The sequence below is a fragment of the Sparus aurata genome, chromosome 11 (genome assembly GCF_900880675.1).
Source record: "Sparus aurata chromosome 11, fSpaAur1.1, whole genome shotgun sequence".
NCBI classification, from domain to species: Eukaryota; Metazoa; Chordata; class Actinopteri; order Spariformes; family Sparidae; genus Sparus; species Sparus aurata.
In genome coordinates this window covers 14445046-14462289 of record NC_044197.1, presented here as the reverse complement: position 1 = coordinate 14462289, position 17244 = coordinate 14445046, and the positions used below count along the sequence as shown (strand labels likewise).

The 17244-nt window shown below is 39.1% G+C and overlaps 2 protein-coding genes across 3 annotated transcripts; one reads left to right on the top strand and one right to left on the bottom strand.

Annotated features, from left to right (window-relative positions):
• Positions 1-2879: 2879 nt before the first annotated feature.
• LOC115592042 (serine/threonine-protein kinase NIM1) lies at positions 2880-11847 on the bottom strand. 2 transcript variants are annotated; one of them, XM_030434539.1, is made up of 5 exons: positions 11829-11847; positions 10590-10679; positions 8302-8604; positions 6723-6991; positions 4332-5084 (listed from the first exon to the last, which is right to left on the bottom strand). In XM_030434539.1, the coding sequence occupies exons 2-5, from the start codon at positions 10609-10611 to the stop codon at positions 4332-4334; spliced, it is 1347 nt and encodes a 448-aa protein (XP_030290399.1). In that variant the 5' UTR covers positions 10612-10679; positions 11829-11847. The 2 variants fall into 2 exon arrangements, with proteins under 2 accessions (XP_030290400.1, XP_030290399.1); XM_030434540.1 differs by lacking the exon at positions 11829-11847 and having other exon boundaries at positions 2880-5084; positions 10590-11815.
• Positions 11848-12009: 162 nt separating this feature from the next.
• pole4 (polymerase (DNA-directed), epsilon 4, accessory subunit) lies at positions 12010-14134 on the top strand. The gene is made up of 4 exons (XM_030434541.1): positions 12010-12418; positions 12804-12888; positions 13024-13065; positions 13866-14134. Exons 1-4 carry the CDS (start codon positions 12164-12166, stop codon positions 13880-13882), a joined length of 399 nt encoding a protein of 132 aa, XP_030290401.1. The 5' UTR covers positions 12010-12163; the 3' UTR covers positions 13883-14134.
• Positions 14135-17244: the final 3110 nt, after the last annotated feature.

Here is a 17244-nt window from a genome sequence, read left to right as displayed (position 1 = left end):
TTTGCTGTGCGGGTTGCTTCTGTTGAGTCAAGCCAACTTTCACTATGACATGACCTTGACAGTTTACGCGTTCAACTGTTGGCACCTGTAGTTATTTTGTCTAGCAGGCTGAACTGAGTCTTTGTTCTGCTACATTCCTCCTAATGAATCATTGTGTGATCAGATCACCCAAGTTGTTATACAGGTGTAAATGGCTTCAAGATGCTGTAAAATGCTTCGGCGTAATCATAAGCAACGCTGTCCGAACTGTCCAAACTGCAGACATGGTGCAGAAGAACAAACCAGACAGGGACAGCAAACATGAAGTGCAGGTGTTGCCAGGGCGAAGCTACAGTTGCCCTTATTTTTCACACCATGAATCATTAACAAAGCACTAACTGGCTTGGAGTCTCTCAGCTGACCCTCTTTTTTATTCAGATCACTGGTGTGAGAATAATGACCCAGTTAATTTGGAAACGATGATGAACAGCAGCCCGCTAACTCAAGCCCTGAAGCAGCTTCTCTCTTCGGGCTCAGTTTCAAGACTTCTCTTGAAATGAGACTTTACTTGCAGGTTCTGCCCTACATGCCTGCAAACTGATGCCCAGTCACAGTTCTTTATGGGAGAGCTAATCACTGAGACTTGTTAGATCTTGTTCCAGTTGGGCTCGATTTGAAGGCATTTATGCTTCGTTTCTTGCCTGTCTACACATATTTAGACTTAACTTCATCACTTACTGATTGCAAACAATACAAAGCACCTGGTCATGCTTTTGATACTTCAAAATGAAGGATTAAAGTAAGAAGCTCAGTTTCTGCTAAATCAAAACATTTAACCTCCTTTACTAAATTTTTGGGTAAAAGAGAAACACTAGTGCTCGGAATCAAGTAGGGTCCTCAAAACACCACGCAGATGTTGACACAATAATATGAAAACATTTGCTATGTAATGTAAGCATCATTGGAGACTATGAAAACCCTATTAATATCTGCAGTTTTCCCAAAAGCAGCCTCGCGGTCACGTTGAGTTCTCATTTGGTTGGAAAAGGGATATTGTCTATATAAGGCAGTCGCTTCTCTTTCGCAACCATGTACTGAACAGTATTGACATCCAGAGCCCAAGGCTGCTCTTCCACTGCCAAATGCAAAAACAAATAAATGTTGCCTTGCTTATGGGTTCGATGTCTTGGCTCTTCATGATAATACCAGAGGAAAGGTTAGGATAAAGAGAGAACAAGAGAGTTTTTTAGCTTCAAGGTGCACTATGTTAAAAAAAAAACAAAAAAAAAAACAGCCACCTCTTGAATTCATACTAGGGGGCCAACTAAAATTCTTACATATTGATCATTTAATTTTACTCATCACTGTCAACTTTAGTCAGGCATTTAACTTGATCAGAGAAAGTGTTGTGTCAAATCATTAAATCATAACACTGATTTGAATATCTTTTGTGGCATTTACAAGCTGTTAAGAGACACAAAACATCCGATTTGAAACTGATAAAAAAGTGATTATTTCCCAATAGACTAATGACTGATGTTAAACGCAGAGATATCATCTTTTGAATTAAGGATTTTGAAATCTGTTCTGTGTTGGTCTTAAGCTTTAAGGGGCTCGATGTAAAAATGATAGTATATCTTAAATGTATTACTCACTTTTTGGTTGGCTGTATATGAACATATTTTGATGGTATGTAAAAATGAGACCTTCCTCCCTCTCGGTCGCCTTTACAAGCCAGTGGATGATTTGTTTAAGTTGTTTAATGCTGCTGGATAGTGGATTTCTGTTGGGTCTGAATTTTCCTTGGCAGACCAAAGGATGTGACTTTATGCCATGTATTGGTGTTTCTCTCTGCTCTGCTAACAGAGAGCAACAGTAGCTAACGTTAGTTTAGAAATGGAGTCCACCAATGAAAAAAATAACAATTGGCATGCAAAACAACACACAAGTTCCACAGAGCACCTTTAAATTATTTAACTAAAAGCACGTTTCTGTCAATGTTTAATGAACCTGATTGACAGTCATGTTCACCCACCTTAAATCACCTCAAAGTCAATCATTTACTCTGATTCAAAACAACTTTTGAATTCAGCTCATGCACTAAATGATTTTGAAACAGGAGCTGCAGACAGATGCTGTCGACTATTCAATTTCAACAAACATGTTTCACTGCATCCTTTATTGGTTTAAAGGATGGTCGGAGATGTTAACAAGGATTTTCACATCGGTGATATTGAGTAAGAACAAGACTCCTTTATAAACAACAAGTCAAGACACGGCACTTGGCACCCATTGGGACTTTGACTTCTGTCTGTTTGTCTGTTCCTGCCCACATAATGTCTACACATTTTTGTGGGAACAGGCTAGGGGGTGGGCTAGGGGTTCAACACTTTATTGCAAAATATAATGCTTATCATTGTTCCAGTCTTCGATCCTTTTGCATTTGCGTGCAGGCACAGGAAAAATTGGCTTTAAAATTGTGAGGTGACGATAATAGGCAAGGAGTGATGCCTGGCTCCTGAAGTCTGTTGTGCCCTTGAGGGGAATTCACAGGTGAGAAGTGGAACTGAGGGAACATCTTGAGAAATATTTAGGTTTCGCTTCACAGATTGGAACAGAAATAAAGTTGCATGGTCTCAACATAATGTTTCATAATTCATTCAGTGCATCATATTTCATCATCAGCTCCCTTCCCGAAAGTGCTTGAAATGGCTCCAAAATCCACTTCTGCAAAAAGTCTTGAGGGGTCAAAGCTTGTTCATACTTCAGGGCTCCTAGGGAAGCAAGGAACCATCAACATCCCTGCGTAAATCACCTTGTAAATGGTTAATGGTATCTTGTAATAACATGCCTCCTGCTGGAAGGGAGAAAGAGGGAAGTAAGAGAAAATGATTCATTGCTATTGTTTGAAAATACTTTAATTCTGATTAATGATTGAGCCATTTCATTGTTATTATTATGAATATAGAGTTGCATGGAGTTCCGGCCACTATCCATGAGGCAATTATGGATGTATTGCCTTAAACATACAGTAAGCACGCATTAGTGCAAAACTTAGAGGTGCAATATGTAAAAATTGGCCACTTGTTGAATTAAATACACCAAGTTACCACTAATTACTGCTATTTTTGGCGGATCTAGTTAGCTAGTTAGCCCAATTAGCCGCGCATCTAGTGGTTCAGACTGGGAGCTCGGAGCACCAGGGGACTATTCATGTTTTATGTTTATACCACTAGCTAGTACAAGAGTGTTGGACCGGATCAGGCTGTTACTAGCTGGTTAGCATGCTCTCTTCAGCAGATATATGTGTAACACAATATATAGATGTCATAACGTCAGAAATGTTATTTCTTTGTTATGTTGAAAGTGGCTGACAGGGGTACTTTTAAAAGTAAGCGTTAAATAGCTTTATATTCCAACAGTAATCACTGTTATAGAGTGTTTGACATGTCAGTAACCCATGTCTCTCTCAGAGAGCAGGATCCTCCTGTTTGCTGCTATGTCTGGTGATTACCGCTGCACATTCATGTGATAATGTAGAGAGGAGGGAGGGGATTGCTAACTGCAAAAGTTAGGAAGTTAGCTTAAACAAGGACACTTGCAACAGCTTTAATTAATTAATTGTTTTTGCCAAAATTCCTACATATTGCACCTTTAAAACAGATATAACAAAAAGGAATTCAAATTGTGCAAAACACAACACACAACATCCGTGTGCACCTTTCTGACAATCATTAAATGTGCATAGTATTTACAAACATTTTAAATAACTATCTAAATTAAATGAAGGCATTTTAGGCATCAGGTTTTGCGTTTAAAATGCACAAAAAAAAACAGCTGCAGCTGGTTTTACATTTTGTTGATTCGTCTGGCCTCATGTGGTCTTAATTTTTTCCAAGGACACGTTATTCTTTTCCATAGTCTCAGGTTTCATCTTTGTCCGACCCTGCTTGTCCTCACCGTCCCCTTATTAGGACGACCATGTGACCTGGGATTAGTTCAATAGATTTATACACTGACTAAGAGGGATTTGACTATGCTGATAGCCATACAGTAATAGATGGATGTTAAGCTTGAGGTGGGTGACGTGATCAGAACAGAGAACAGTCATAGCTAATTACTTAAGAGAGATGGCCTAGTCTATTCTAAACTGTAATTGACTTACACTGAGGGACAGAGAGACCTCCATGTGTCTGCCATGTCGGTTCAGTATTGCAAAACTTCAAAACCCTCCATGTAACATGTAACCTGACACCTCAGAGATTAAAGGAGTTTGATGTGATTGAAGGAGTGTCAGCGAGCAAAAGGGCACATGTGTATGTTATGAAGCCGCAACTGAAGCCAGTTTCTCATTACAGTACAGCACAGACAGCTGAGGGAGCGTGTTTGCCCATAGAGGCTATAGACCACTGCTTTGGGTGCTCATACTCATCAGGGTGGAGCGCCGAATAGCCTACAGCCTCCACTGACCTCCTCTTCTGGACCCGGTGGAGAAGGATCCGGTATGTTCCCGTCAGCGGGCTTCTACAGTCTAAGCAGGGGTTGTTTTGGAAATGAACTGTCACAATACCCAGATCTGACAGCAAATTCTTTACTTCCTGCTCCTCCACACACAGAGCCTGGTTGTCCTTTGCAAAGTGGGCCGGGGACAGGGGCAACACGGCGAACGGACGGGGGTACTCGATCCCCTTCAGCCAAGAACCGTCTGTAATGTGTTCGAGGGTGGAGCGATCAGCAGGCACAGGCCGCAGCATTCCCTTAATGACAAACTGGCATGGGTCGGGCACATAAGCGGGGATGTTGTAGGCCCCCTGAAGGATGCAGCGCTTCAGCCTCCCCAGGTTGTCCCCATGAAAGGGCAGAGTGGCTGTCACCATGAAGTACAAAAGGATGCCTAAAGCCCAGGTGTCTGAGTAGCGGCCAACATAACCTTTGTCCTTAAAGAGTTCGGGAGCAGCGTACGGTGGTGAGCCACAGAAGCTGGTCAAGAGCTCATTAGGCGCACTCACTGTGCTGAAACCAAAATCTCCGACCTTAATGCAAAAACTGGTGGTGTAGAAGATGTTCTCCGCCTTCAGGTCTCTGTGGACGATGTTGTTGTCGTGCTGAAATCATAACAAAGAATGGAGAGAACGTCAATAGGGGTTCTATTTTGACATTTTGTATTTGCATTTAGGGAATTAAAGTGTTAACAACAATTACTTTTGTGCTTTTTTCCTTACTAGTTACTGGTAATTACATTACAAATTAAGATTCATTTCAAGTAGAAGATGAAGAATCTTAATTTATCACAAGCAATCATACAGTGTAAAATGTTGTGAAATGTGTTCTCTGCATTTAATTAACCCATCTCAGAGGAGCAGAGGGCAGCGCCCCCACACTATAAATAATAAAACAAAATCGGCTGTTAAAGATTAGACCAGTGATTTACAGCCTTCTCTGCTTCTGACTCCTTCCAAGAAACAGTGTTAGTTTGGGCCCCATACCATGAATCAGATGTCTATGACTTGTTTCACTGAAAAAAGACGTTCCCTCTCAACTTCTCAAACACTTTCACTTACATAATTCTAAAATGATACAATATTTCACAACAAAAGCGAAAAGTCAAGTCGAAATGACTCTTAACTTCTCTCTTTTATACCCAATAAACTTCTCTAAATCCCTCATATTTATCTTGTGAGTCTGTGGATGGGTCATACCCCTAGATTAGGAACCACTGCACTGAATTATTAGTGGATGAATTGGATATAACTCGCTCCACCTCAGCCAGCTACATCAGTAAAAAGTTAGCTTCCACATTGATGCACCAAAATAAAAAAAACTAGTAGAGCGTATACCTCCACCAAGGTCTAGCCGTCCGCTTTAAAGCAAAAGTAATTGTGCTTTAACTGAATCAAGCCTAATTCATTATCAAACTCAGTAGCTCTCTATTGCTCAAAATCTTAAACCACCCATAACTGCTTCACCTTATTTTCATCTCACCAGCTGTAGGATCTTGTGCCCACCTATTCATCAAGATCCATGCATTACTCCCTGAGAAATAAACGTAAATGTCAAAAACCACCCTATCTCGTAAAGTTAAAAAAAGTGAGGACAAATTCCTGTCCTGGGTCTTCCTTTTATCCGGATCAGCACTAGAAGTTAATCTGGTCTATTCTGAGCTAAATTTCTTGTAAATCTGTACTGTCGTTTTTGTATAATCCTGCCGACAAACAACCAGACGGATAAAAACAACATTCTTGGTGGGGGTAATAACATATCTGTCACCAGGGATCTCTTTTGCAGAATTAAGATTAAGATTTTAACATTGTATTTTTTCACATAGTTTTACTTAAGCAAATCATCTGTGTACTTCTTAATTATGCATTATTATTGACACACAAAAAAATACATTTGAGTTTGTTTTGTTTTTCAATGCTGCAAAATGTTTCTCTGCAACAGTAATCTTATTATCACACGGGAAACAGGCATGCTTAACATTTTTTATTCTGACTTCCCCAATTATGGGTCAATCTGGTGGTCTAGGGGTTTAAGGCAGACTGAGAAGCTGTTGCATGTTATCTTCCATCATTTCCTGTCAGCCTTCTCCCCACTATGAAAAAAAAAAAGTTCCACCTCAAATAGATATGGTGAGAACATTTGCAGGCTAAGTCTTTACAACAATTATTCCTAAATTCAGCTCTAATTTAATTTAATTAACGGAACACAGTGTGGTGCAATAGATGATGACTGATTCTGCTCACCATGTGTTTAACAGCAGAGATGACTTGTGCAAAGACCAGCTTGGCTTCCAGGTCGTTCAGCTTCCCCCTGGTGGTGATTCGGGAGAAGAGGTCTCCACCGCTGCCGTACTCCATCACCAGATACAGCTTCCTGCTGGTCTCGAACACCTCGTAAAGTCGCACTATGTTGGGGTGGCAAAGCTTCTCCATGCAGCTGATCTCTGAGGAGGTCATGGGCTGGCTCTTCTTATCCAGACGCAGCTTGTCCACGACTTTTACAGCCACTCTCTCTGAGACAGAAGAGGAAGGGAGGTTTAGATGTCAGTGATGGACTTAGAGAGGGTCTAACAAGCTGAGAGGTCAGAATGAGGATGGAGACGTACTTAAGAGATTTAAACACATGAGAAAACAGGAGGATGAATGCCATTGCTGGAGGAATGTATTTTTGGCTTCTAATTTAATTGGAAGATTGTTTCAGCATTATTTCAAGGTATGACAATAATGTGGCCAATAACCAAGAACCCCCAACAAATCAACCTGCACGCACATACACAAGTGTGATTTTCAACAGTAAATGAATGCACTGCAGGGGTCAGAAAATACTGTGGTGATCAGAAAGGCTTATTCAGGGGATCAGTCTACATTATTCACAAACACCCTTGATATTATCATGTTCAATACCTCCCCAAAGTCAAACTGTTTACAAAAACAGAAAAGGATAAAGTGAGACTGCCAACACTGGACAGAAGGGAATGCACATCATCTTTGAAAAAATATTTATTAAGCTTAAATTAACATGCAACCCCTGGTTTTTGTGCACAATACTGATCGACAAACTGAAAATAACATGGCTACTAGAGCTGCAACAATTAATCGATTAAAAGCAACTATGAAATTATTCAGCATTTTTTTTTTTGTTAAAGAAAAACTGCTTCTTAAATGTGAAAATGTCTGGTTTCTTTACTCCTCTATGACAGTAAACAGAATATCTTTGAATTATCAGCAAAACAAGACTTTTTTTTTTTTTTTTTTACCATTTTAGAGACCAAACACCTAATAGACAATCAACAAATGAAAAGTATTATTTGTCGCAGCTCTACTGTTCTTAAAATACGTTTTTTTGATCCCAGTCTCTTCTGAAAGGTAACTCTTTGCAGTTGAAAAAGACCACATTAGTTTAAGTGACATTGAAGCATCCACAGAGGCTCAAACAGGTAAATCATTTGTTGAATGATTGGCATGTTAATGATTTAGCTATAACGATAAAGGCTTTTAAATGTCTCCTTCCTCATTTATGATATTTTCTTTTTTGGAGTGACTTGATTGTCTTTGGAATTCCTCTTTTTCTCCCTTTTTCAAAGAGCACCCAACACAACTTTTGCCTACATTGTGTTAAATACAGCAACCAGTCATCCTCTCTTTTTTCAGGATCTATTTGTGTTCCCATGAAAAAAATTCTGTAACATTATAAGCAGGTCTTTAGGAGCCATAAATGATTTACACAATGGTTGAGTAAATATTCAACTGGAAACCAAATATAAACGTGAAAAAAGACAGAATTAATTTGATAAAGCATCATAAATAACACTTGATTTCTGACCTTTCGTCAAAGCATGGATGCCCAACCTGACTGTTGAGAAATTCCCCTGCCCGACCTCTCCACGCAGCTCGTAGAAGCCGACTCTCCTGCCGAGCATCAGGTCATTGACAATTTTCTCGTTGTGGGCCATGTCATAGACGACCCTCTCAAACGGTGACTGATTCATCCTCTCTGCTTCAGTCAGCTGCGGGATGGGACTTACAGCCGCAGGGCTTGGAGGTTTTGCTGTCTTTTCCACCTTTGGAGGCTCATCTTTCGATTTTTTGTTCCCTTTCTGCTTTGGCCATAGCCGCGATTTGATGGCTTGAAAAAAAAAGACATTTTTAAATAACAAGAAAAAAGGTTTAAGAACGGTGCAGAGATGTGGGTTCCTTTGCAGAGGCAGCTTCCAGAATGTGGACCCTTTAATCCACTACCTGGGACTGCTATTCTGACTACTTCTGTTGGAGGATGCATTAGTGGGATTCTCTCCTATGGTATTTTTGGATGGGATCATGGAAGTCTAGCACAAGCCGATGTCCTGAAGTCGCATGGCTGATCTGTGCATAGAACACTGGTAATGAGATTGGCCTCCCTGTTAACTAACTTTGTCCTGCATGTCTGGCCTCTTTTATAACAACCTAAACTAACCTGCATCTTAGTTTGTGTTTGGTTTAAGTGTATTTGAATTAGTTTACATTAAATCTATTCTCAGGATGCAAATCAAATTGTATCTGACAAACACTTTTGTGGCTTCATTGTTGTAACTAGCATCCTACTAGATGTAGAGGTGTTGATATACTGTATGTTGGATTGTGTTAAATCATTTTCAATATGCCTGTTTTCATTTTTGTCTTTCATTCAAGACAAAAGCAGGATGTGTCGACCTTTCCTGTTTTCTTCTGTTCTGGCAACACAAGTCTTACTCACAGTACACACAGTCCTCCAGTCTCAGCACATTTCTCTTTATAACTGGCCAAACATTATATTGACTTTCCTTTGGTGTAAAGCTTGCACCCTATTTCTTTTGTTTTCACAGGAAACTGTTTAGAAAGGTTTCCGCATTACATAAAGACCAATGAGCATCAGGGTCAGATGTCAAATTGTTCATCCGTCAGGACTTGAACTCAGTCGGGGTGTCTTACAGAGGACATATCTACCAGTGACAGCACATGTGAAGAAACAGTTACTGAGTTTGATAAATTAGCCAGTCGTCAATATAAAATTAAGTGACTTAACTTTTGTAACAGTGAAATAATTCTCTACCTTGTCCTGGTCATTGTGGGATAAATTTAGCCTGTAGTCCGCTCAGCTCTCAGAGTGGCTGGGATTACTCTCTGCTTTTAGAAACAGTATTAGTTGGTCTAGTAGACTTGAGTTTGGCTGGGATTACTTGCTTCTTTAAGATAATGTATTAGTGGGTCTGGTCTGTTTCTTACTGCTGCATTTTATTGTTTTGTATGTATTGTATTATGTACAAGTCACTTGTTGCTGGATGTATTTTAACAAAGAACATTTTGAATTTGCTGAATATCTAAAGAAAATTGCCCTGCCAATAAAACAAATTCAATATGGTAATCATAATATAATTATCACGGGTGGAGGTGGGATTGCAATGCAATTTCCCACAGAATCTTAGAATTTACTTAGCAGCCATTGAAAACCTCTGCATTTGTTTTGCATACAACTTTGTTGTTGCATTTCTATGACTATATTAGAGTTCAACATGTATGTGAGTTCAGTAGCCACACAGCCATTTTTCAGTTTAAATATATCAGTAATAATAAGGCTAAAGACATCCTTTATATAGGATTTATAAGCAGTATGATTTGGCGTTACTGACTGTAAAAAATCATATAATAAACAAATTAATAATATAAAATATTATAAAATAAAATAATTTAATAAACACAGATTGGTTAGAAGTCCTTAATATAAAGAACTCTGCAGTTGCCATGTTCAGGAGGCAACTTTTTATCGCCAGCAATGCAGCAAATATCTGTAAACCATAAATTATATACACTTATACAGGTTTTTCACTTTCTAACAAGCTACAAACTCTTCAATTAAAAATGGTAAGTCATTAATCGAGAGTTTAAAATAATAAACTTTACTGATGAATAAACAAGCTGAAGAGACAAAGCATTTGTTGTGCTGGAGGACAAACACAAGCAAAAGGATTTGCTCATGACTTGAAGAGATCAATTACAGCTTACAAAGTCTTTACCACGAGTGTTTTACTCAAAAACAAAAAGAAATTACAGCCATTTCTGGAGATAAGAATTTTAAAAACAAATAAATGAATTTACCTGGGAGATGTGGGTCCCTCATGTCTGACCCTCAGGCTGTAACACCTGACTGGAACCGAACTGAATGGAGCCTCAGAGGAGGATAAAACGCTTCATAATCCGATTAATACAGTGTATTCGTGGCCTGCTCACTGTGTTATCTCTCATAGACTTAAATGATACAGGAAATGCTGCCTCCTGAATAACTGGTGAGTAACACTGCTTTAAAGCTATTGGGTTTTTGAGTTGCAACTGTGCCATTTGTCCAGTAAATGAATTAGGCTATGTCAGACAGAGATATCAAAATTTACTGACATAAAGGTCCACAAATTATTTTTACTTTCTTATATTTGCCACCCCATTGATTGCATCTTTTGACTTATATCTCTTTGACTTTTCTTTTTTACAAAAAAGGCTCTTGAAAACAGTCATAAATACAGAATACTGTAAAATTACAAATTTAAAAAAATGACTGTAACATCACAAATATAAACGGTACATTCAGGGAGTTGTTATATTCAGTAAAAAGAACATCAATATCGAGGAGGAGCAGGAAACACTAAAAATAAGATGTAATCGGGTGACTTTACTCACAAATTGTTCAGGTCTTTGCAGCTATATAGCTGAATAACATTAAAACTACAATAAGCAAAAAATGTTCTTAAGAGTGAATCAAATCAAATGTATATGAATTATATTATATTATATGTATTTCTCATATAGTGAGTCTGCAGTCTGAAATCAGTTGGAATTCTTGCCAGCGCCATTTCATGGCAAAGCAGGCAGCTGCTATCAGCAAAAAAACCAAACTCTTATAAACCTACTACAACTACAAAGCAGCAAGCAGCAGATAGACACATTTAGTGAACATAGTGATAGCATAAGCATTAGCTTCAGGTTTGGTATTTGCCTGAGTAGTTGGTGGAGACCAAACCAGAGCTAAAAGTACAGCGACTAGTGAGCTAACAATCTTTTGGTCACCAGCAATATGACTCAAAATGAATGCTAATGCTGCTCCATATCTTCTAAATGTGTAGGCAAAATAAGCACATGTTTGCTAACAGTTTGTGAATCAATGTCTATTAGCTGAAAACATGGCTGTGTTTTGTTAACAGAGCTTGTTTTCACTGCCCCCAAGTGGCCAAAAAAGATTAAAGAAAGTGAGTGAAGTGGGATTTTATCCATGTTATTTTCTGTGTATGACATAAAGATGATGAATATTAATCAACGTATTGTTCCCAAAGAAAGTTAAAATATTACCCGCCGTTACTGACTTCATCACCAACATCTCCTTACCATTGTTGTCGTCCAAGGCGACGTTCGTTGATTGGTATTTAACTAGCCAATAGGCGGATCCCTGTTCTCAATCTGTCCAATCAGCGACAAGGATTAGTTGGCGGGAGAGGAAGAGGCGGGACTTCAGGCTACGTTGCTGACGAATCAGCACACGCGCCTCAGTGAAAGCCCGGAAGCACATGCTGGCGCGCTGCTGCTAATGTTGTTGTCATGTGTGACATGTAGCTAGAAAACCGTAGTGATTTGTGTGTTTTTTGGAAATAACGTTTGTGTAAAAAAAAAGAAAAGAAACGCAGAGAATGGCAGCTACAGTGGCTACTCCTGTCACCCCGACGGAGCACGACCCAGACAGGTGTGGGAGCGAAGAGGAGGGCCGCGGGGCCGAGGCGGAGGAGGAGAGCAGCCAGCAGCAGACAGGCCCCGCCGCCGCCGCCGCCGCGACCCACAGCCGGCTGTCCAAACTCCCGCTGGCCCGAATCAAGGCGCTCATGAAGACCGACCCAGACGTGTCGCTCGCCAGCCAGGAGTCAGTGTTCATCATCGCCAAAGCTACGGTAAAGAATACAAATAAAAGGATTACACGAAGGAGATAGTGCAACAACACAGGAACCCTTAACATCACCCGCCATGCTTTCATACTCTAATACTATCTAATCTATTCAAAGAGATTCTTCTCAGTAAAATATAATAATATATAATGTGGGAAATAACAGAAGAGTTGTGTCTATAACATGTAATGATGTGGTCGTTGTTAATGTAAAATACAGCAGCAGTTTGTCTTATACAACTGACATGAAAGGCACCATGTTTGAGCCTACGGAAAACTTAAATCAGGTTCCTTCAGTTCTAGTAGACATCAGTTATTCCTTATTACTGTCATGTCTCTGAATGTATTTCATTTTTAAATGTCAGAATATTAATCGCATTTCTTAATTCCAGGAGTTGTTTGTTGAGATGATTGCCAAAGATGCCCTGGTGTATGCCCAGCAAGGAAAGAGGAAAACTTTGCAAAGAAAAGACTTGGGTAAGTACCTTAAAGGACACTGAATGCAATCTAAAAAACACTCAATATGCATTGATGGTTGCCAGATTAAAGGTCTGTTAACCAGCACTGACCTTTATATCTCCCATCTGTCTCATTTCTTTCTTTCTTCCTCAGACAACGCAATAGAGGCCATAGATGAATTTGCATTTCTTGAAGGTAAGTCTTACCAGGACATTAGAAATTCTCATATTTAAAGGTTAGATCACCCTAAAATGAAAATGTAGTCATTATGTACTCAAACCCATGCTGATAATAGGACGGGTGAAGTTTTATTGTCCACAAAACATTTCTATAGCTTCACAGAAAAAAAAAGCAACAGCATTTTCCTACACAATTCAAGTAGACATGGGTTTTTTTTTAAAACTTTAGATGATGGCAACAATAGAAAATGGCCCCATGCAGCATATTCCAGGTCTGTGGAAGCCCAGAGATCCCAAGTTGAGTTGCAAAGACATTATTTGCACCCTCAACAAATGGTCGAGCTCGTGCACCCACTTCATGCTAACATTTTTTGCTTTGCAGCTGCAGTGAAGATTTTTACTTTAAAACAGGTGTAAATAATGTCTTTTTAAATCCATCTGGGAACTGTGGGCTTCAGGAGACTTAGATCCTGCTGAGTGAGCTGAATGGAGCCTTTTATTTATTTTCAAGTGCTTTTTTAAGTTTTAAAACAGGACCCCATGTACTTCAGGGTTTTTAGGTTGATGCTGCAACAATGTTTTGCAGCAAAGCTCTCGAGTATTTTTATTTTTAGATGAATCTATCCTTAAAGGTCTTTATAGTCATTTATACATAACATAATTATGTTTAACAAACCAGGTTGAATAAGTCACACATGTGTAATATTAGATTAACAATGATGTAACATACAGCATGCTCATGCATGTATTTGAGACTTGTGTATTTACTTTTTTTCAAACATTTTGTACTAATTCTACTTACTATCTTCTCTGCAGGCACACTAGATCAATAGAGAACAATGCCTCGGGAGACAAGAACATTGAATACATACAACCATCCAAGAAACCTTCAGTTACAGGGACACGATTTGTTGTGGAAACAATTCCTGGTACTTTTCTAAGGCAAACTCTCAAATTGGATATTTATAAATGCTTTTCTACTATGTGCCATAATGATTTGTCATACTCAACTTTGAAGACATCAATGGTAATGTGTAAATGTTTTGTAAATATTTGTGAAATAAATTTAAGATTTAAACAACCAATTTCTGTCAGTAAATGTTGGCACACTTGTATTCTGTCTGTCATCAGTATAACAATACAAGTTAACAAGTGCTTGAGGTTTTTCACATTTGCTAAAGTACACAAATATCTTACATTGACAAGAGAATGCTTGGCACACTCTCAGTCATGATGCATCCATTTCATCAAATATGCGGCAGCGCTGGGCTGATAATTCAGGCCTTGAATCTATAATCGGTGGCAGCCAGTCACACATTCACAACGGACCACTTATACTTATATTTATTGTTAATGGTACCAACTTATCTTTTAGTTTTATTACTACATAAAAACAAACAAACAACAAAATGCTTCATTAAGCCAAGGATCTTTGGTTTCAAGAGTTGGTCACCTAAACTTAAGCCCACAAGAATATATATTGGGAGAGAGAGATAGATAGATGTTAGGGCTGCGCGATAAATCGAATTTTCATCATCATCGCGATATGAACATGTGCGCTAAACACATCGCAAAAGACTGCCTGACAGGCGATAAATATGAAAAATCATTTTGTTTACATGCGCCACGCATGCACCTTCAGCATTTAGCCTATCAGATGGAGCCCTGGATACAAGGGCCAATCAGATGAAGCCCCAGCGAGCCGTTAGCTACCCTGACAAAATTAATCAGCATCAGTTTGGTGGTGATCGCCAGGTTATGATGGCTGAGGGAGGAGAGAAAAGCGATGAAAATGTGGTCGACAAAGACTTGTGGTGAAAAGAAACAGCACCGCTGCTATATGGACTTATTTTTTTCGATTCAGGAGAGACAATGTGTTACAGGTACTGTGTAAAACATGCCAAGCAGTTGTTGCAACTTCTAGAGGAAACACAACCAACCCCCATCACCACCTGCAATACAACCATAAAGACCTACACAAACAATTCAAAACGAACATTAGCCATCATTAACTGTATAGTTAATAATATACAAACTTTAATATTTGTTTATTCATCGCAATATTGAACAGTGTTATCATACATTGCAGATTTTCCTCATATCCTGCAGGCCTAATAGATTTGGTATAACCTCTGTGGACTGGAGGAATCTTTGTGTTGGACACATGTTAACTTGAAGCTTTGAGTGACTGAAGGCTCTCTAACCTGAGAGAAAAGAGGACATTGTTCTTTATTTTCAACAGTTTTTAGCTTAGATTTTTGTTTAATATTGTGTTTTGAACGCTCCTCCTGACACTCTAGTTATTCTCCTGGCGCTACTTATAGCCTGTTTGGTCTGTACATGGCATTTATCTGCAATGTTCCCTAACGAGTTTGTGGTTGTAATGTTGGACACAAAGTCATTTTCTCCTCTGGACTGAAAGTGTGCGAGCCACCACTCTCTCTTTGTTTTTGACCTTTTCCTTGTGGTCGATGTCTCCCAAACACTGGCAGCAGGCTCTGTCCTTTTCTGTTGCCACTTAGTATGTTAAGTTAAAGTCCTCAGTATAAATTATGAGGATTTTTATGTAATTCGCAGCATGCAGAGTCGAATACACCATCATACTGAGCTTATTGACTGAAGAGATGCTTCTTCTCACAAGTGCCCTTTAACCATCATCAAGGGTTGATGACAGCGTAGCATAATTTGAATTTAACCTTAAAAACAAGCAGAAATGGTAACTGGAGGCAAGAAATCATGTGTCTGCTCAATCAAACACCTTGAAAAGCTGAAAGGTGAGATGATTCTTAATGAGATGCAAGCACTCACAGTTGGGAACCTACATCGTTCTACATTAGCACATTGTCTTCCTGATCATTTTTATCATTCTGAACCAAATTGGGTCAACACCTCTGTCCAAGGTGCTGATACTTGGACCTCCAGGGATGCGTAACTGTCCAGGGTCCTGCCCTTGTCAACAAATTTGAAGAAATACCTACTGACCTACCAAAAATGATGGGATGATATATGAACTGATTGATTTGCTGAGACAATCTGATTTATTGTAGGAAATCTGGCAGTAAATTCAGCTGTTTATTTTAACATTTAAGGGCACAGCTCTGGTAGTGTGTGTTTGTCTTTGTCGCCTCAGCACTGATATTGCTGTTTACCTGCTGCCTGACATGTCAATTAGACTGAGAGAAACAGACACAATGTATTTTTGTTAAAAAAACCTTTTTTTATATGACAGGGACAGCAAGTTCATGAATATCTGTATAAAAGTACACAATGTATACAGCTGAGTTTAGTAAGAATGCTAATTTACATCTGTAGACCCTCGGCAGGTCACAAAAACAGTAACAATACAGAGATATACAATAAAACTTTTTTTTTTTTAAATGAGCACAGTGCATTATACATCATGGCCATTTAAGGGACCACAGCTCTGGCTTTCTTTAAGCCACTGTTTGAAAAGAGTTTTAAACATCGGGTATGTGGGGCACTCCCTAATTACAATAGGTAGGTCATTCCACAGTGCTTCCTCACATGCCTCAGAAAATGATTGAAAACTGTGTGCTTTTGTCCCTTTTAAAGTTGTGTCTTAAGTCTTCAGACTTTGTGTGTCCTATTTAATTTTAACCAGTGATGGGATATAACGTACATTTACCAAAGTATTAGTCTGAAGTAAAATTTTAAGGTTGAGTAATTCCACTTTAGTAACAAGTTAGAGAGCCAAGACTTGCATATGCATACAAGCCAGTGGTGAAATGTTAGATTTCTTGCTCAACACAGTGACTGTTGTATGACACTGAGAAAAAATCACATGGAGTCGGAGTTTGCATTAGGAATGTATCTGAATCTCTCCAGACCTGAGATTTGTGTTGTTCTTCCTGGCAGCATTTGTTAAACACATCCAAAGTGTTCAGTTTCACACTCTCGGCAAAGTCAAGACCCCTTGAGTTTTTGCAGCGGGGATTTTCAAAATAAATGCCTGAGTGTGTTTAAGCTGATTTTCTGGGTTTAGTGTTTCGTGGAGTAATGAAACAGAGCTGTGAGAAGCACAGATGTTTGGTTCCAGAAGAGCACCAGTCAACTCCCTGCAGAGGAATGCCTGACTGGCACAGGGGAACACAGAGTACTCTTTCCTAATAAAATGTAATCACATGTTGAAGGATTGGACATCATTTTATTTCCACAGTCAATAAAGACATTCCAT